The 20,646-nt window shown below is 50.6% G+C and overlaps 1 protein-coding gene across 4 annotated transcripts in view; it reads left to right on the top strand.

The window, feature by feature from the left end:
* Positions 1-20,646, top strand: part of PIK3R5 (phosphoinositide-3-kinase regulatory subunit 5) — a 72,998-nt gene that overhangs the window by 40,462 nt on the left and 11,890 nt on the right. For all 4 annotated transcript variants that reach the window (XM_073798244.1, XM_033847198.2, XM_033847199.2 and 1 more), the window contains exons 2-5: positions 4,487-4,602; positions 6,359-6,459; positions 8,861-8,929; positions 9,726-9,864. In XM_073798244.1, the coding sequence (XP_073654345.1) occupies positions 4,500-4,602; positions 6,359-6,459; positions 8,861-8,929; positions 9,726-9,864 (412 nt within the window). In that variant the 5' untranslated portion in view covers positions 4,487-4,499. The remainder of the gene's footprint in view (positions 1-4,486; positions 4,603-6,358; positions 6,460-8,860; positions 8,930-9,725; positions 9,865-20,646) is intronic.

The following is a 20,646-nucleotide window of genomic DNA, read 5'->3' on the forward strand; positions in this document are numbered from 1 at the left end:
GCTCAGCTGAGGATCCCCGGCCAGGCTCCCATCCCTCGGCTCCCACGGCACAGCGCCTTGGGCAAGTCCAGCCTCTCTGAAGACCCAGGGCAAGCTCTAGATGGCCTCAGGATGCCAGGGAGGCGGGGGCACACCGGGAACTCTGCCCAGTGCCCAAGGGTAAGGTCTTGATCGTCTCCAATGAACGGCAGAGGACCCTGAGGCCAGGAGATGGGAATGTTGCTCGGGGCCCAGAGAAGGGAAGATGCGTGGGCCACGGGCCTTGGGGCGCGTGCTGGGGAGCAGCCCTTAGCCCGTACAGGCTGCTCGCAGCGGCCCCAGGACGCTGCTCTAAGGAGAGGGCTGCAGCAGAAGTGACATCGTCTGAGGATGTGCATTTGCATCTTGCCTTTGTATCAGTTGCACTGCGACACAATAGGGCAGGGTGACTCATTCCTGCTTTGTGACACAGCCAACTTGTCTTGTCGCAGCAGAGACGGGGCAGAGGGATCTTTAAACCTAGTTCACAGGGTTCAGCCCTCGCTCTGAGCTAGACAATGACTGGGCCCCTCAAGCCACCATGGTCATCGCCTGGTCCAGCCTAGACTGTTGCTTCTGTGGGCCCTGGTCCTCTTTCTGGAGGAGGCAGGGCTGCAGTGGACAGCTGGCATAGACAGACATGGCGGGCTCAAGATTCCCGGCAACTGGGAATGCAGGGCTCCTAATTAATGTTCGTTGATTGAGCCTGCACTCGCTGGGGTAGAAACATGAATTAGTTTTATTTGTCTCCCAGGAACTGCATCTGACTGTGCCAAGCGGCAGGCAGAGCCAGACTCCCTGCGTTGCCGCCTCCTAGCTGTGTGACCTTAGGCAAGTTGTTTAACCTCTCTGTGCCACAGAGTGCCCACGCGCCCTCCAGCTTCCCCCAAAGGTGGTCCGACCTTCAGCCTCTTACTGCTACGTTTCCCTCACCCGGCTGGGGGCCCTCCCAGTGAAGAATCAACAAAACAGCTCAAGTCTAGCTTTTCATCCAAGTATCTACCGCCACCTCCACCCTTCCGCAGGGAGCTCACATCTTTGCCTTGCCCAGCAGGGAGCCTGCCAGCCGCGCCTTCTGCTCCTCTTAGCCCTCCCACGGCTCCCAGGTAGCCCAGAAGTAGGTTTGCTGGCTGGATAGAGAGTGAGCTGAGAACAAAAGGGCAGCATCCCCTCCTGGCAGGTGTCCCGTCTGAATAAGGGATTCTTTTTAAGTCCCTCTGCCCTTGGCCTTGGGGAGAGAAAGGAGGACCCCCTGGAATGGTCGACAAGCCCTCCTCTCTTCCCAGTCCTCTTGTATTGACGGGGGTTGCGGAGTGGGCAGCTGTACCAGTTCTGGACCCGTACCTCCCGGCAAGCCCCCCAGCGTGGTCGCCGGCCCCCGGCCCTGACAGCTCACGGTGACTCTTAGCACTTTAGCAGGTGGGTCGTTGAGCACCTTCCCTGCCATTTGGGATTTCGGAAGTCCTGCTTTATATCCTAGTCGATTTTTTCTGGCGTTGATTCTCCCAGCCCCGCCCGGACCCGGGGTTGCCCCTTAGGCTCTCTGGGTCTCACCTCCTCCTCTGAGCACCGCCCCGGGGGCTGATCAGGGATGAATCAACCTGTGGGGACCAAGGCCTGCTGATGACATCTGGGCCAGCCAGTCACGCTGCAAACTCATCCTTTTGAAGGTGCCTGGTCTTCTAGCTCCTCCAGTGGGTGCCGTCGGCCCTGAGCCTGCACAGGACCAAGCTCAAGAGTGTCTTGCACTTGGGTGTCCACTGCAGGCAGACGGACGAGGCCGCATCCTGAGTGTTCATGCCCAGGGACACGCATCCATGCTGGGCACCGGCACACCCGGGGAGGAGGGGCCTGATGTCTGCCTGGTGTGGCTCAGGGTCCACAGACCCCCTGTCTGGACTGCACACAAAGAGTTGGCACACAAAAGGCCCTAAGGTGACCACGAAAGTTGCCCTAGAAGGGCCCAAGGACGTCTTTGGACATCCAGGTGCCACTAATGGAAACACCCAAGGTCCATGGGCCTGACTCACCAGTGAAAGTGTTTCTGATCTCAGTCTGCCACCTCAGCCGCAGAAGGGTGGGTGGCCTGGGGGGCTGGTCCGTCCTGGGCCCCGTGCTCCAGGTCTCAGCCCGTGGCAGGTCCATTCCTGCACCCAGACCTTTGCACCTGCTGCCTCCTCTTTCTGGAACATTCTTCCCCCTCACTTCTCTCCTGGCCTCCTCATCCAGCTAAAAGGTCCCTTCTGAGAGGCTCTCCTGACCTCCCAACGACCTGGAGGGGGCCCCCCACTTGGCCCCCTCCCAGCACCATCACTTTCTTCTCAGCGTATATCCCCCTCTGCCGTGACCTCTTTCTTCGTCTGTTAGGTCGTCCCCTGTCTCTGTCTCCTACCACGGGGCACGCCTGCTTCATTCACTGCTGTGTCGTTAGTGCCCGCCACATAGTAAGGAGTTAGTAAGTCCATGGAAGAATGAACGCATGCGTGCTGCTTTCCGTGTACCCACCCCCGTGCCATCCCAGGGATATCACCGAAGTGAAGTGATGCTGGGCAGCTCACAAAGGGCTTCTGTTTCTCTGGGTGCCTGGTTCCTCCCTGGCTGGGGAAGTAGGAGGTTTTGCCTACTGGGTCCGGGGTAGGATTTCCTAGCTCTTTGCATGTCGTTTGCATGGCTCAGCTCTGAGCTCTGTGCTTCTGCTTGTGGTTTCCTGGTCCATCCCCTGTTCCACAGAGCTGGACCACTGCTTCCTCGACTTCCTTCTATGACCTGGCCTGACCGGCCAGCCATGGGAGTCTGCCTGGACGGGGTGAACGCAGTGAAATTCCCAAGGGAAAGTGGGCTTGTGGCAAAGACTGTAACAGGAGACCTTTCGTGTCTTCTTTTCTTTTTTTAAATTTATTTATTTTTGGCTGCGTTGGGTCCTCATTGCTGCGCGCGGGCTTTCTCTAGTTGCGGTGAGCGGGGGCTACTTTTCGTTGCAGTGCGCGGGCTTCTGATTGCAGAGGCTTCTCTTGTTGCGGAGCACGGGCTCTAAGCGCACGGGCTTCAGTAGTTGTGGCTCACAGGCTCTAGAGCGCAGGCTCAGTAGTTGTGGCGCACGGGCTTAGCTGCTCCGCGGCATGTGGGATCTTCCTGGACCAGGACTCGAATCCGTGTCCCCTGCATTGGCAGGCGGATTCTTAACTACTGTGCCACCAGGGAAGTCCCAGCTTTCGTGTCTTGAAAGCTCGCTCAGCACATCCACTGTGGCATTTAATCTTCCCAACAGCCCTGGGGGGTTAGTACCATCGTCACACCCATTTTACAGATCAGTCAACTGAGGTTCAGAAAAGTTTAAAGAAACTGCCCATTTGCATGGCTAGCAAATACCAGAGTTGAGATCTGAATCCAAGTCTGTTGATGCCAGAGGCCAGGATTATTTGCTGCACTGCACTACCTGTCACAGCTTCCTGAGGGACCCAGGAGCCCTGACACATCACTGTGAAGCTGGGCTGGCCCTGCTGGAGGCTTTCAGAATGTGGCCCTTGGCATGGTTCCCTACCTGGTGCTAAACCCCCTTCTTAGATCTCCTCCACAGCAGCCCTCCAGCCTGAGCTAAACACCCCGGCTCTCTCCTCAGTAGGACGGGGGAAAGAAGGGGGTTCTTTTTTTTTTTTTTTTTTTTTGGCTGTGCCGCGTGGCTTCTGGGATTTCAGTTCCCCAGTCAGGGATTGAACCCGGGCCCTCGGCAGCGAGAGCGTGGCGTCCTCTAACCACTGGACCGCCAGGGAGTTCCCAGAGGAATTCCCAGAAGGGGGTTCTTTGAAAGACCAAGCCAAGCAAGGTCTTTGAATAACTGGTAACATTGCTAAGCCTCGGAGACAGCAAAGAAAAATGGCCGAAGTGGAGGTGAGGGCAGAAAAGGACCAGGGGCCTGTGGCCTGGGCACCCAAGCAGAGGATGTGGCAGGGTGGAGGTGTGGCATGTGTGAAGGCAGCCCCTGCCGGGCCCGAGCATCAGAGCCCCCGGCGCACTGGCGGGGAGCTCTGTGACCAGGCTCCCTGGCCATCCCTGAGGGGTGGGGCACACAGGCCTGGAAATTCAGAGAAAGTCCCCCACGTGATCCTGATTTTTCCTTTGAGGTCCTCTTGCCCAGCACGGGGGTCTGGTCACGCCACGGGCACTCCCTGGGCTGTTGCAGCCACTCACCCCTGCCGGGGGTGGGGGCGGGGAGGGAGGGAGGGCCGCACCTCTCCACTCCCCCCGCCACCCCTCACTTCCCGTAGCCTGTGCTGGTGGGCCACAGGCGTGCCCCGTCCTGCCGTTCTGAGCCGCACCGCCAGGAGCCCAGGAGCCGGTCCAGCCCCGGAGGCAGCTGGCTCACGGCACCGGCTGTGAGTGCCCGCTGTCTCTGCCAGCTGCCCTGCTAGGCCATGTGCTTCTCGAGTCCGGGGTTCTCCAGGCTGACCAGCGTCTGTCCCCCATGCAGGCGATGACTCAGGATGCAGCCAGGGGCCACGACGTGCACGGAGGACCGCATCCAGCACGCCCTGGAGCGCTGCTTGCACGGGCTCAGCCTCAGCCGCCACTCCACCTCCTGGTCAGGTAGGTCCCAGGGAGCCGGGGAGGCGCATCTGGGGCCCGGGGGAGCTGCAGGGGCTGTGGTGAGCACTGGTTCAGGCACGGAACTGGCAGGTTCTGGTTCCAGCCCTGCGTGTGTGACTCCGCGGACCTCACCTGGGCAGGTGCTCAGCACAGCAGCTGATGGAGAGTGGCCCCCGGTGGGTGGCAGTTTCTCCTTTCCCCCAGGCAGCCTTCCTCATCCTCCTCGTGGGCTAGAAGCTTAGCTCCCTGAAGAAGGCACTGGACCAGCTTAAATATGCCACACTGCTGATTTCAGAAGAGCAGCTGGGTATCTCTAGACAGTTCTCCCCAGAATTCTCCTGTTTTCCTGGTATCTCGTTTTCTCCACAGCCCCATCCTCCTCTTCCCCATAGAACAAAGGAGAATCTCAGCAGAACTTCAGGGGATAGGAGGCCTCCATGTTCCATGATCCCCAGGACTGAGAAACAGGGGTATCTGCAGGCTGGGGCCGTTGTCTCCAAGGCTAGAGATTAACTTAGTAACTCCTTATGCTCAAAAAGATTTTCCGCGCCTCACTTGCCTCCCTAACTACCCCACGAGGTAGATACCCATGCTCCTTGAACATAACTGGTTCCTTCCTACCTCAGGACCTTTGCACTTGCTGCCTGGAATTCTTCCCTCAGAACGACGCAGAGCTGGCTCCTTCTCATTCAGGTCTCAACTCAAATGTCACCTCCCCTCAGAGGCTTTCCTTGGCCACTGGAATTAAGCGGATCTGACTTAAAACTGTCTCTCACTGGCTGTAGGAACTTGTGCAAGTCCCTTAGCCTCTCAGGACTCACCTGCCTTGCCTGTAAAATGAGAATAATAACAGCAGGAACCACCTTCCCGAGGGGGGGATGGGAGATTCAATGGAGGTGATGTGTGAAAGGCCTGGCACCTTAGAGGTACATAGTAGGTGGTCACTAAATGACAGTTTTCTTCCTTCTGGCCTCCTACCCAGGTTTTAAGGAGACTAAGCTTCTAGAATTGAGGGGCCATCAAGTCAAAGAATACATAAATATCTGACTATAGCAAATTTTACTAAAACCCGTGAGCATATGAACACATTGCTTGGGGCCTGCAGCACCTCAGAAGGAGCTCGTGCACATGAGGGGGCCACTTCCACCCCCACTGTTTTCATTCCCCATCACACACACACACACACACACACACACACACACACACACACACACACACACACACACCCCACAGACCTCTGTGACTGCCCCTTTAATTTGGGGGTAGTTTACCCATGCTGACTGCAGGGAAGCAGAGATTGACAAAATAAGAAAGTCTGGGGAAGTTACAGAGTGACAAAGTGCTCCTCATAGCTTTCAAAATTCCCGGGCTCCACTGCCCAGCAGTTCCGGGAGGTCCCGTGGCTGTTGCAGACTCAGCCTTGTGTCCTGGGGTGGCGATCTCTGCTTCTGTGCCCCTTCCCTGCATCTCGGAGAATGTGGGAAAGCTGGTGCTCTCCAGAGGCACAGGGAGCAGAGTTGTGGCCAGTCCTTGGCTTCTGAGGGAGATCCCAGCCCCTCTCTGTGGCTCTCGAGCCTCCTGTCTATGCAGGAAGAAGAAACTTATCATTATCTTGATGGGGCATCATAGGGTCGAGTGTGTTGATCCAGAATTTCCTGAGACTCTTACTTCAGAAGGGAATGCCCCAGTGCAGCCCCAGGAATTGCCACTTCCCTCCAACCCACAACTGACCCCTGGCCTCTCCCTCCCTTTGCAGCTGGGCTGTGTCTCAACTGCTGGAGCCTGCAGGAGCTGGTCAGCAGGGATCCAGGCCACTTCCTTATCCTCCTGGAGCAGATCCTGCAGAAAACCCGCGAGGTGAGGGCTCGGCCTGGGTTTGAAGGGCAGCGCTGGGATCAGTCTCATAGAGTCGAGAAATAGGTCCCCACAGAATGGCAGTTCTGGGGTGCCTGGACCACCAGGGGGGCTTGGTGGAAGCACTGGCAGCCTGAGTTCTCTGCTTCGATGGTGTTTGTGGATTGAAGGCCTCAGGAAGGGGCGTGGTCCTTTTGCTATGAACATGTGCTGGGTGAGCCAGGGTCCCCAGTTTAAGCTGCTTTTTAAGACAGACATTGCTTGTAAGTCAAGGTGTCTACTACAAGGGAGGGAGGACGCGCTCCCGAATTCCTTTCCCCCCAAAGACGCAGATGCAAAGAGAAAACAAAGATGCAAAAGAGAAAACTGATTGGAGAGGTAAACCGAGACCTCCTCTAACAGTTCAGTAAACAGGCCTTTATGACTCAGAAGAAGAGCGTGTTGAAAGCAGATCTGGGGGACTTCCCAGGCCGTCCAGTGGTCAGGACTCTGCACTTCCACTGCCGGGGGCACGGGTTCAATCGCTGGTCAGGGAACTAAGCTCCCACATGCCGCGTGGCCAAAAGAAATTAAAAAACAACAACAAGAAAACAAACTTGATTTGGGCTGGGGTTCCAGAACAGGCACGAGTCCCTAAAGATGTTTTATCTTTATTTTTAAATACATGACTGAGTTGGAAAATGCACGTCTTTCTCAGCTGTCCCTTTACCTCTAAGAAAAAAGTCTTGGTTTATCAAGACACCCAAGGGTTCAGTTCTGGCGCCACCAGTTACCTGGTGCTTTTATACGCTGATCACAAGGAGACCAACTCAGAAGAGCTAAAGCACCTCTGAAGTGCTTACCTTATAAACCCAAATATAAAGGAACAACTACTGTATAGCAACAGGGGAGGGTTTTATAGAAGGGGCCAAGCAGCAAGTGTACGGGACACGTGGTCTATTCAGGACCATGAAGGAGAATTCTATTTGATCCTGCTGCCGTCACCAGGCACAGCAGAGGTGGTGGGGCTTTCTCTGCTTCTTCAACACCCATGAATTCCAGATGGGTTGGGAGACCGCTAGTATTTTAACCAAAGAGTTCTAACTTGTGTCTATACGTGCTCGTTTGTGGTGTGGTGGGTGAGCTTTATCAAAGAGATGATTCACAAAAGAATAAATAGAACTTTTAAACAATATGGAAAATGTTGCTTCAGTTATAGTAAAAGAAATGTAAATGAAAACCATAATGACACAGCTTTTGCCTAACAAATTCGCAAAAACATTAGAATAACCACTGCAGGGAAGGGTGTAGTGAGATGGCATTTTCATACATACACAGTGTGATAAATGGCAAAATTCTTTTGGAAAGCAACTTGGCGATACATTTCGAAGATCGTAAATATGTTTACAGTCTTGTATCCACTCATTCCACTTCTTGAGCTCTATCCAAGGTAAATAATCCAAATTATAGAAAAAGGAGTGAACACAAAGATTTTCACTGCACAGGTACTTAAAATGCAAGAAAATAATCTCAAGTGTCTAAAGCTAATAAATTATGGAGCTCTACCAGAGGGAGTATTATATAGGTAATAAAAATGATGGATAGTATCCAAGGGTAGAAACAAAATTTAATATATTAAAAAATTGCGGGGAATTCCCTGGTGGTCTAGTGGTTAGGACTCAGCACTTTCACTGCTGGGGCCCGGGTTCTGTCCCTGGTTGGGGAACTAAGCTCCTGCAAGCCTGCAGAGCCGCCAAAACAAATTGCATCGTTAAAATTTATTAAATGGTTTAGGGAAAATTGATTAAACGTTTCCAAAAATATGGAGTGAAATTCCAAATTCGTATTATACAGAACTCTAGGTGGACTAAAGGTTTAAATTTAAGAAAATGAAGCTTCCAAGAAAAGAACAAAACCATATATGAATATTTACTTGAACCTTGCATGCAAAAGTGAAAATCCATAAAGGAAAAAGCTAACACTTGTAATTTATGTACATTAAAAAAATCCGGAAAATTCCAAGACCAACAACAAACTGGAAAACATATTTACAATACAAATAATAGATAAATGTATAACTAGGAGGGGGGGAAATATGGTCTTAGAGATGACGTAGCAAAGCAGAAATCCATTTATAATATTGTACGTAAAAGACATGAAGAGTAAAAATATACAACTTTGCAGAGGAAACTACGCAGAGAAAAATGGTGTAAGGAGAAGTACACTGAAATATTAGTTGTGGCTGAGTTTGGAAGGGGGATATCGTGGGGTTTTTTTTTTACTTCTATTTTCTAAATGTTTGTCTTGTGATTACATTACTTTTCACTTAAAAAAAAAAAGAAAAAGAAAAGAAAGAAATAGAGAAGAGAGCAGTGCTTGGTGGTGCACCTGTGATGAGCCTGCCCCCCTCCTGTCCCCCTCACAGGTCCAAGAGAAGGGCACCTATGACCTCCTTGCCCCCCTGGCTCTGCTCTTCTACTCCACTGTCCTCTGTGTAAGTTCCGGCTGGGCCAGGCTGGGGGAGGTTGGGGAGGAGAGGGAGAACAGCCTCCATGGAGGGGCCAGAGCCCTCACAGCTCAGAGGATAAACACGCAGAGAGAGAAACTGTCCACCAGTGACCCTTCAGGTGGGTGTCACTCCTCTGATGGCTTCAGATGAGCCATTTGAGAGGCCTCCAGTAAGTCCACGTGGATGCCATCGCGCCTGGAGTATCTGGGCACCCACGGAGGGGATACGGTCACAGCCCTTTCACAAACCACAGGAGAGATTCTGTGAAAGACATGGGATGTCCACCTCCTTTTGTACCGCAGTGGTCAGTTTCCCCCAGTGCCGTCACCCCCTGTTCACCAGACCAGCGGCATCAAATGACTCCCACTGAGTCGGTCCACTTCAAAGAATAAACACTGGCCTCTCGTGAGGATATTTAAGTAAAGGCGGTTTAGGCATTGAAGACCATTCCTCGAAAGGAGTGGCAGCAGTGGCACCATTTAGGATGACCTCCAAGGTGACAGCTTTTCAGAGAGGCCCTCTTGTGTATTTGGTAAATTGTTATGTTTGGTGAAAACAAGGCCCCTGTAGTAGAGACGTCCTTGGGCGCCATCTTGCCCATCTGTAACTCACTTCCTGTGGGTAACTTTCAATTCTGCCTGCCCTCGTCCTGGGACACACTGCTGCCAGGAAAAGTGTGCCCTTTGTGGAACATTCCAGAAAGGAGCAGGGTCTGCTCTGGAATATCAGTGAGCTTTCTCTGACCCGGACCTCTCTGCTTGCCGCTCCCTCTCCATCCCAGACTCCACACTTCCCACCAGACTCAGATCTCCTTCTGAAAGCAGCCAAAACCTACCACCGATTCCTGACCTGGCCCGTTCCTTACTGTAGCATCTGCCAGGAGCTGCTCACCTTCATTGATGCTGAACTGAAGGCCCCAGGTAAGTGTGGAGGTGGCACGCACGTGGGGCAGGGACCATGCGGGCAGGAGGTTTCCGGCTTTTCTGTGACCCCCCTCACTTCATATCGTGCAGCTCGTCTCTGCCCGTGGCCTGCTTCACAAGCCTGGAGTCCCTTTTCATGGTTCTAGTGCTCTGTGTCTGCATCAGCATCAGGTGGCTGACGGCAGCAAACACCGGCAGTAACCCAAGGAGGGACTCTTAGGGGTAGCTGAGCAGGGGTTCAGGGCAAGGAGACCCCGCCTCCTGGCCTGTGCCTCTGCTCTGGTTAGCCAGGGGGGGTCTCTGAGGCTGCCCAGGTCAGACAGAGAAGCCCACACACAATGTTGACAAGAGGCCCTTGTTTGTTCTCTTTACCCCGGAACACGTAGCGGGATGCATGTGTGAATGGACTCAGTTCTGGCCGGGGAAGGTGGCTGGTACCAGGAATGAACAGGTAGATGGGCACCACGACCAGTGCGGGCGAGGGCCAGGTACTGTCCAAGTTTTCATATGTGGATGCTGAAAAGTAGTTCTTGAGAAGTTGCAGGTGCTATAGCAGACGTGAAAATGAGGTCTAAGAGAACTATTGTAGAGCCAGAAGAACACAATCAGGTATGATTTACTGAGAGGTGGTCCCGTAGTAGAGTAATTCATCCCATCAGTAGCTCAAAGGAATAAAGTCACACAAACATCCCAGTAGATGCCTCTGAAATGTTTGATAAAATTCAACTTCCATCCATTCCAAATAAAAATATTTAAGGTAAAAAAAAAATGAAAAAAAAATTCAACATCCATTCCTGATATTCAAAGCCCCTCTAATATGTGGAAACTATTAATATATGGAAGGGTCCTTAATAAGGTAACAACCTTAATAAGGTAACAACTAGCAGCGTTTCCATTATTAAGTCAATAATCTTCCTCTTCGTGCTTGTAGGTATTTTGCCCATGAAAAAGAAAGAAAGAAAGAATATTTCCTCTTTCAGGAAGATAAAATTTTAATTAGATAGAGATCAAACAATTGCTTTTCTGTCAAGACTAAGAGAATAACCCAAAGCACTGTCAGACTAGTAATCAGGTAGCTAAGAGCTTTCTTCTATAATAGCATCAACCAGTAAGAAAACATAATGTGGAAAAAAAAATTTACAATAGCAACTAAAAATATAAGATAAAGACGTGAATAACCTACATAGAGAAAACAAACTTTACTGAAGGATAAAAAGTTTAAGAGACATTGCTGGGTTGAATCAATATTATAATAACATCAGGTATTATGGAAATAAATGTAAGTGCAGTCAAAAATACCAATAATATTTTTTTAATTTAACAAAATAAAGTCTATTGGACAGAATAAATGCTCTACAGTAGGATTTATTAGGTACTTATGTATGCTTAAGGAAGAGTAAGAATGGGATGGTTCTCTACTAGGTCTTTAAAAGTACTGTAAGGCTATAGTTATTAAAATAGTACACTGTTGGTATAAGAATAGAAAATTAATGGAACTAAATAAAATAGCAAGGAACAGATTAAATGTATAAAAATGTATCATATGCAACGCAGCATCCTCAAATCAGTGATGTAAACAATTGGTCATTTTATAAATGGTATCAAGGTAATTGACAGACCAAAAAAAGGAGGGGTTTAAAATTCTATCTCAAAAAAAAATTGAGTTCTATTGCAAACATAAAAATAAATTTCAGATGGATTAAATGTTTAAGTGTGGAAATCAAGACCATAAAATTTAAAAAAAAAAAAAGACCATAAAAGTAATGGAAGAAAAATAGGTTACATGAGCCTAGCTACAAGGATGTTCATTGCTGCATTCTTTTTAATAACCAATTCCAAAAAACTTAAATATTGTACATAGTTGAATATATCGTAGCAAAGTCATTTGGTGGAATCCGCCTCACTTATTAAAAATGAGATCATAGAAATAAGGTTACTGAGATGAAAAGATGTTGAGTAACGTGTTGAGTAAAAAAGCAGGACCGGGGTTTCCCTGATGGCGCAGTGGTTGGGAGTCCGCCTGCCAATGCAGGCGACACGGGTTCGTGCCCCCGTCGGGGAAGATCCCACATGCTGCGGAGCGGCTGAGCCCGTGAGCCATGGCCGCTGAGCCTGCGCGTCCGGAGCCTGTGCTCCGCAACGGGAGAGGTCACAACAGCGAGAGGCCTGCGTACCGCAAAAAAAAAAAAAAAAAGGCAGCCCCCCACCCCCCGCCATACTAAGTATGTTGTAATCCCGTTTTTTTTTTCTTTTAAATCTGTGTTTGCACCAGACCCTGTTTAGTATTGGGAGTGGCTAAGTCTCATCATGTGCATTAAATACACACAGGACGGAAGTACCAAATCTTATTCCCTAATGATTCAGGGACCCTAGAAAGCACAGGACTGAAGCTTTATATGAAAATTCCTTTGGAGAGGTTTATGACTTCCTTCCCCAACTGATCATCTGATTTGTCTGCCCAACCAATCAGCTGATCTGTCGTCTGCCAACCAATCAACTGATCTGTTTGCCTAACCAATCAGCTGATCTGTCTTCCCCCAGCCAGTCAGCTGTCCGTTGTTATAGGCTCTAAGAGCTGAACAGGCATAGGCTAGGGTAGCCAAAGTCTACCCATTACATGGACCTTACCTCCTGGTAGAGACTTGGGTGGAAGCATTAAGAAATCAGGAAGGCCTTCAGGAGAAGGGGTTGGACTAGGAAAGGTACTGAGGCACGTGGTGAATAGACAAGTCAGGCAACCTAGCTTTCCAAGGCGCCCGAAATGAACAGACCAATTTAATCTCTTTCATTCCCTTGCTCCCTGCTACCCACCCCCCAAACAAACAGATCTAGATCACTTCTGGGCTTCTTGCTGGTGACCAGAATTCCTTTAACAAGAACGTAAAGCTTTTCTTCCTTTCTATAATGAGACAGAAAGGATTTAAAATGCAAATGCCTTGGCAGGACCTTCAGTCTCTACCAAAGATCTAAATGAGTTTACTTTGAAATGGGTAAAGGAGAGGTTGTCCTGGGGGAGGGCTGTCTGTCACCTGCGTGCAGGGGGACCGCTTCCCAGTTTCAAGTGGAACCAGCTGTCTCCCCTCAGCTGGATGCACGCTATGCCTTGAGATGTTTTTGTGGGCAGCTAAGCAGGAACTCAGCTCCGAGCAGCCCCCAGCGAGCAGATGTGGGGCCAAGGGGCGGATGCGGGCTGTGGGGAGGCCCGGACTCGGGGATGTGGGGTTCTAGGCTTGGGGGACATGAGCCAGGCAGAGCAGCAACTGGAGATGGAAATGGAGTGAGGGTCCTTGGACTCAGAGCAGGGAGGACTCCTGGCACCCTAGTCGTTCACTGCTGAGGGTCTTCCCCTGGACCTTGCCCCTGGGACCATGTGAGGGCTCAGGTATGCTGGGGACCGAAGCAAATGCCTGGAGGGGGACGCTCAGGCCAGGCTGTTCATGCCAGGAACGCCTCCTCTTCCAGGGAAAGCAGAACCGAAATAGGAAACCATTAGCTCTTTCTTGTGTCAGAGAGTCATTTTCAAACAGTGAAAAAAAAACCTAGCACTCGTACAAATGTATAGCGAGCCTGTGTCAAAACGCATTCAGTTCGTTACTGAGGGGACCAGCAAGGCGGGAGGGCTGGTTTAAAGGAGGGTATGAGAAACTGAAATAAATTTCTCATGTAAGCCACAAAAAGATGGCAGAATTAGATACAAAATTAGTTAACATCATATGGGGGAATAAAACATCATACAGGGGAAAAAAATCCTTTGAAGTTATCCTTTATAGTGAGCAAAAATTACTCATCTCACATCCACAAGTGAACCTCTAACTTCACAGAACCTGAGCCCTCATGAATAGCAAGTAGTAAGTTAAACCAAATTAGCTCCTTTTACATAACCCTCAAGTGGGCTAGTTAGGAAGTGCTTTGGTGTGAGTTTGTAAAGGCACGTGGTAATCGTTTTGCCTTGTTGCTGAGTTGCTCCATCTCCAGTAACCCCAGCTGAGAGAGGCAAGAGGAGAAAGGGAGAGGGGCGGGGATGGAGGCCCCGCGACGAGCTCTTGGGGAGAGGCTGAGTCTGAATCACTTGGTGCTTACCAGTACTTTGTACTAGCCCATCGCCGTGTCAAATCCTGGGGCTGTGGGGCCTCTGGCAAGACATTTAACATCATAGGAACCTCAGTTTCCTCATCTGTAAAAATGGGCGTATATGAATGTCTCCCTCTCAGCCGTTTGTGAGGATGAATGCTGGCCTGTATTGATTTCCCGTTGCTGGGGACAGTAGGGTTTGGGGTGGTATTCGCTTAATAGATGGAGGTCACAGGGAGAAGATGACAAGGGACCTGGGGAGCTGGGCCCTCCACCCATGGAGCCTTGGGGAGTCAGTTGCCATGGAGATGAGGGAAACAGTTTATCCCACTTTGATGTGGCTGGGTGGCAGAGGAAGCGGGCAGGTTATCAAGCCTGAGGGCCTCCCCCTTCTTCCTGACTCCACCCCAAGTAGGGTCGCCTACTGCCTCCATCTGGGGGTGGCAGGAAACCTCACGTCAGTGCTTCCGGGTCCTGCCCACCACACCCCTCTTGGGTTCAGTCCGTATGTTTGTTGAGTATTTACTCTATGCCCACACAGCTGTGCAGACCATAATACTTGTCTGCAGAGGGGTCTGTCATCCTGAGGGGAGACAGTGAGCATCGTATGTGTGAGTCTCTCTGCAGTTTTCAAAGCACCCAAACCTCCATGATTGTATCTCACCCAGACCACAGCCCTGTGGAGTAAGAGGGAAAAGCAACATTCCTCCCATCTTGTGCGTGAGACAACCGAGACCCAGGAAAGTTTGATGGTTCTTGATTTAGCTATAAAGTCAAATGTGAGAGAAGGAACACGGGCTTTCGGATAACAAAGACCTGTGCTTTGTCACTTACTAGCTGATGACCTTGGACAGGTTACATAAGCTCTCTGAGCCTCCTTGGCCAAAGTAGGACTGCGTTCATAGTAGCTCTATTTACAGTAGCCAAGACACGGAAGCAACCCAAGTGTCCATCAACAGATGAATGGCTAAGGAAGATGTGATATACACACACACACACACACACACACACACTGGAATATTACTCAGCTATAAAAAAGAATGAAATAATGCCATTTGCAGCAACATGAGTGCACCTAGAGATTGTCATACTAAGTGAAGTCAGACAAACACCAATATCACATGATATCACTTAATGTGGAATCTAAAAAAATGATACAAATGAACTTATTTACAAAACAGAAACGGACCCACAGACATAGAAAACAAACTTATGGTTACCAAAGGGGAGGGGGGTGGGGAGGGATAAATTAGGAGTTTGGAGTTAGCAGATACAAACTACTATCTATAAAATAAACAACAAGGATCTACTGTGTAGCACGTGGAACTATATTCAGTATCTTATAATAACCTATAATGGAAAAGAATCCAAATCACTTTGCTGTACACCTGAAACTAACACCACATTGTAAACCAACTACATTTCAAGTTAAAAAAATAGGGCTGCAATTGTTGGTGATGGTGACGTTGATGCTGAGGAGGAGGGTGTGATGAGGATGATGTCGATGCTGAGGAGGAGGATATGATGAGGAGGATGAGGATGAGGATGTGATGAGGATGATGATGTTGATGAGGATGATGATGTTGATGAAGATGAGGATGATGTTGATGAAGATGAGGATGATGGTGTTGATGACAGTGATGTTGATGAGGATGATGAAGATGCTGAGGATGAGGATGACGGTGTTGATGACAATGAGGATGTTGATGAGGATGAGGATGCTGATGCTGATGATAATGATGATGGGGATGTTGATGAGGATGATGAGGATGAGGATGAAGATGAGGATGATGATGCTGATGATGATGAGGTTGATGCTGCTGCTGCTGCTGGTGTTGATGATGATGATGTTGATGAGGATGTTGATGAAGATGAGGAGGATGATGCTGATGATAATGATGATGAGGATGAGGTTGATGCTGCTGCTGCTGCTGGTGTTGATGATGAGGATGCTGCTGCTGCTGCTGCTGATGTTGATGAAGATGAGGAGGATATTGCTGATGATAATGATGATGAGGATGTTGATGATAAGGATGTTGATGGCAGTGATGGCGTTGGTTGCCTTCACTGAGGGCTGACAGTGCATTCAGCACTGCTAAGGGTCAGTGTCATCTATCCTCAGAACATCCCCCTGGGGAGTTACTATTATTCGCATCTTTCAGGCGATGAAACTGAAGGCCAGACAGTTTAGCTGACCCATAGTCACATAGCTAACAAAGAGTTCTACCACTTGAACTCATGTCCATTTGATTCCAGAAATCATATTCTTTGACTCCAAACACCACATTCTCATGTTCACATGAAGCTGTGTTTCTACCAAGAGGCATAGGCAGGGGACTGTGTGTGATGAAAGGCCCTGGGCAGTCCCAGCTGGTGAGCACTCTCCCCCCTTGGGCAACTTCTCCTGCCCTTTGTCCTTTCACTGAGCAGGTGCCCACCCTTTGACCTCCTTTCAAAGCAGGAACAAGCCTGGATTAGTCAGTTTTGTCTCTTAGCTGGTGGCAGGTGAATTCTGAATGTTCTTCAGTGGCAATATGTTTCTCTGGGACATGATCGATCAAAGAATTTGCATGTTATACTTTTTATCTGTGATTATGGAATGAAAGGTTTACACCCCTTGAAAGAACGTCAGACGTCATTGGCTGTAGGTGGGCCTCTGTGCCGTCGTTACAGAACGAACACTCTGACACCAGATGCGTGGGGTTCCCCCACCCACCAAACGGTTCTCCAGCTCTCCAGGCCCCAGCTGGGTATCCAGCAATTCAGTTCAGTTCCGACCCAAACTACCTGGAGTCTGGCAGACCGTACAGGCTGAGGGCTCAGTGCCACAGACCACCCCCATTTGAGATACCAAGTCTCTTACTTCTGACTGTCCAGCTATAAATCGGGGATTCCCATGACCTCCTCCTCAGGTTCTTTAATTTGCTAGAATGGCTCACAGAGCTCAGGAAAACACTTTATTTCCACTGACTGATTTGTTATAAAGGATATGATAAAAGATACAGATGGATAGCCAGATGAAGAAGTACATAGGGCGAGGTCCGGAAGGGTCACGAGTGTAGGGGCGTCTGTCCCTGTGGTGTTGGGGTGCATGACCCTCATGGCACATGGATGCACTCACCTACCCAGAAGCCCTCCCAACCCCATAGCTTGAGGTTTTTATGGAGGTTCTATTATGGAGGCATGATCAATTAACTCTTGGCCATTGGTGGTTGACTCAGCCTCCAGCTCCTCCTGGAGGGAGGAGGGGAAGGCAATCACGTGGTTGGCTCCTTCAGGCACCCAGCCCCCATCTAGAAGCTACCTCGGGGCCCACCAAGTGCTACCTCATTGGCATAAACTCAGGTCTGGTTTAAGGGGACTCGTGGTGAATAACAAAAGACACTCCTCTCACTCGTCATCACTCACTTTCCTCAGGAAAACAAGCTTTAGGAGCTCTGTCTGAGGAACTGGGATGAAGACCACATATATTTTTCTTATCGTATCGCAATATCACAGGGAGGTTTGAGGAAAAGAGTGGAGGACACCTCTTCCAGAAATCACAGGCTGTGGTTGGTTAGGACTTAGCCAGCTGCCTATAACAGCCCACAATAACAGTGGCTTAAACTCATGAGGGTTTGTTTTTCTCTTACATTAAAAAAAATCTGGAAGAAGGCAGTCCAGGGTTGACACAGTGGTCCCACGAACATTCTGGACCGGCCTCCTCCCATCTTTCTGCTCCACCATCCTTAGCAGGAAACATCGTCCTCAAGTCACTTCATGGTCTAAGATGGCTGCTGGAGCTCTGGCCGTCATGCCCCCATTCCAGTTAACAGGAAGGAAGAAGTGAGGGGGGGTTGCAAAGAGGGGTCTTCCAGAGGCACCACCCAACTCCTTCTGCAAGGGAGGTTGAGAAACGTGAGTTATCAGCTGGGCACATTGCCCCGTGTCCGGTTGGTGAAGAAGGGGGTGGGTGTTGGGTAGATGCCCAGAAGTCTACCACGTGTGACTTCCTAGTAAGAGGGGCTGGAAGACCTGGACTGGTCCTGCTGGGTGACTATCAGCAGGGTGCTGAGAGGGCTGGGGTGGCAGGCCTCACCTCCCCCACCCCCAGGCCTGGAGACTGTGCCAGGCTGAGGCCTCGTCCATCCCACGGGCTGTTCCGGGGGGGGTCACTGCAGCATATTTTTTTTTTTTTTACATTGGCCTATTTATGCCAAGAACCAAATCCCCCCCTGCGTGCGTGTAGTTCTGCCCAGTGGTTTCCTTCCCCTGTGTTTTCCTCTCACCTTCCTGACCTGGCTCAGGCCACACCCCTTCCCACCCTCCACATCCTCCCCGCCCTGGATTTATTCACACCTGAGGCCGTGCCTCACCTTCCTGCCCAGGGCCTGCTGAGGCCTCACGGCCTGAGTCCCCGATTCCCACAGACTCTCTAGAACCCAGGCCCGTCTCAGAGATGAAGGTCAGGATACTGCTGCCTAGGGGACCCCAGAAGGGAGGAAAGCATAAGAGGAAGCCAGCTGTTGGGCGGGTTTATGTCAGGGTCCGATGTGGGTCGGGACAGGAACACAGCATCGTCTCCTGCTGGGACTGACATGCAGCTAAGGCGGGGCCTCTCCTGTCTCGTGCCAGCCCTGAGGACTCTGTGGAATCGTGGCGCTCGCCTTCTCAGGGGAAGACAGCCAGCAAACCCGGACAACGTTCTTGTTGCCCGCCGCACGGATGCCCAGGCACCGTGTCATGCCCTCAGCGTGGACGTTCTGTGAGAGTGTCGTTAATGGGGTACCACTTCCTGCTCCGTGGCACCAGGGTGATTGTCACGCATCCTCTGTCTTCCTAGTCAGCTGTCCTGTGCAGAATGGCCATTTCTAGTCACCACTTTAAAAAAGGGAAAGCGGGGGAGGGATAAATTAGGAGTTTGGGATTAACAGATGCACACTACTATGTATAAAATGGATAAACAACAAGGACCTACTATAGCACAGGGAACCATAGTCAATATCTTGTAATAACCTATAATGGAAAAGAATCTGAAAAAGAATATATATATATATATATATATATACACATATATAATTGAATCACTTTGCTGTACACAACACGAAGTTATGTACAACTGAAACTAACACAACATTGTAAATCAACTATACTTCCATCAAAAATAAAATAAATAAAACAATCTTAAAAATTAAAAAGAGGGGAAGCTCAGGAGGGTAAAGGAAGCTCGGTTACGAAGGGGCTCACGTGCCTGGGCAAGGCGTTTGACCTTCACCGTGGCTGCCCACCATCGGCTCCCAACTGCCAGGGCCCATCCCTCGCCCGTATGAGGGGACCCTTTCCATTTCCTACGTATTAGGACCTGACACGGAACTGCCTAGGTGGGTTTTTTGTTCAGCCCTTGGGCCAGCCTTGGTCTAAGAAAGCCAGTCCCAGAAAAGTGTTCCCGTCTACCGAGATGCCCAGGGCAGGAGGAGTGAAGGTCAAAGGGGGAGAGGCGCCCAGTGCCCTGAGGCTCCCCAATAAGTGGAGGTCCGTTATCAAGAGAAGCCAAGGGGGCTTTCCTGGTGGCGCAGTGGTTGAGAGTCCGCCTGCCGATGCAGGGGACGCCGGTTCGTGCCCCGGTCCGGGAGGATCCCACGTGCCGCGGAGCGGCTCAGCCCGTGAGCCATGGCCGCTGAGCCTGCGCATCCGGAGCCTGTGCTCCGCGACGGGAGAGGCCGCAACAGTGAGAGGCCCGCGTACCGCAAAAAAAAAAAAAAAAAATCCAAGGAGCGGGGAATTTGATGGGTGTCTCTGGGAGAGGGGTAGAGAGTTTCAGCTAATGCTGCTGGAATCCGGGCTGTTCAGCACCGGCCAACCAGCTCTGGAAAGAACGCCCTCTGGGTCCCCCACTAATACAACAAAGTCAAGCAAACAGCAGCTCCCAGCGCTAATGATGCCGTAATCCCCAGATGACACCATTAAAGCATCCTAAGATACGCAGGTGGAGAGATAGAGGATGTTAGAGGATGTTCCTCGTCATGGAGACTAAAGGGAAGAGCAGGTTTCAAGGAGAAAGTGGTCAACAGCACCCCCGGGAGTGTGGCCCCGGCCTGCTCTGCGTTTACAAGGGTCAGAAATGGGGGCGGGGCGTTTACAGGGTCAGAAATGGGGGCGGGGCCGGCAGCGGGTCAGCAGGGCGTGCGTTACCCGTTAAAACCATTAGCTGGTAAAAGAAAAGTGTGACGGGTCAAGAGAAGACTTTGCTCTCTGTGTGTTTTGGGGGGCAGGGAGACCTGGGGTGCGGGGGACACTCCTGCAGCACTTTGTTGGGCGTTGAAGGGGCCACGAGGGGACTTTTCTCTCTCGTGTCTGTGAGCGGCCACCAGATGGCGTCCTGAGTCCTCATAGTAATCCCTGTTTCAGGGACTTTCCTGTCAAAATAGACGTAACATTAACATCTAAACATGTGACAATTACATGGAAGACACACCAAGTGAAAGGCCCCCAAAGCAAAGCAATTAGGCCCTAAGTTGGAATACTGTAAATTGGAAATGTTCGGCCATTTACTAAACAAAAGACACTGCCCTTCTGTTCACAGCCGTCTCTAACCCCGGTCTTGGCTTTCACTCCTCCGAGGGGCAGCCTTTCTGCTCCCAGCTCACACCCCGGTCCACACCCGGCAGGGCCCCTGGGACGATGTCCAGGCTCTAACAAGGAGGCTGCCTGCCCCCCTGAATCCCAGCC

This window comes from Tursiops truncatus, chromosome 20, assembly GCF_011762595.2.
Source record: "Tursiops truncatus isolate mTurTru1 chromosome 20, mTurTru1.mat.Y, whole genome shotgun sequence".
Classification (NCBI taxonomy): domain Eukaryota; kingdom Metazoa; phylum Chordata; class Mammalia; order Artiodactyla; family Delphinidae; genus Tursiops; species Tursiops truncatus.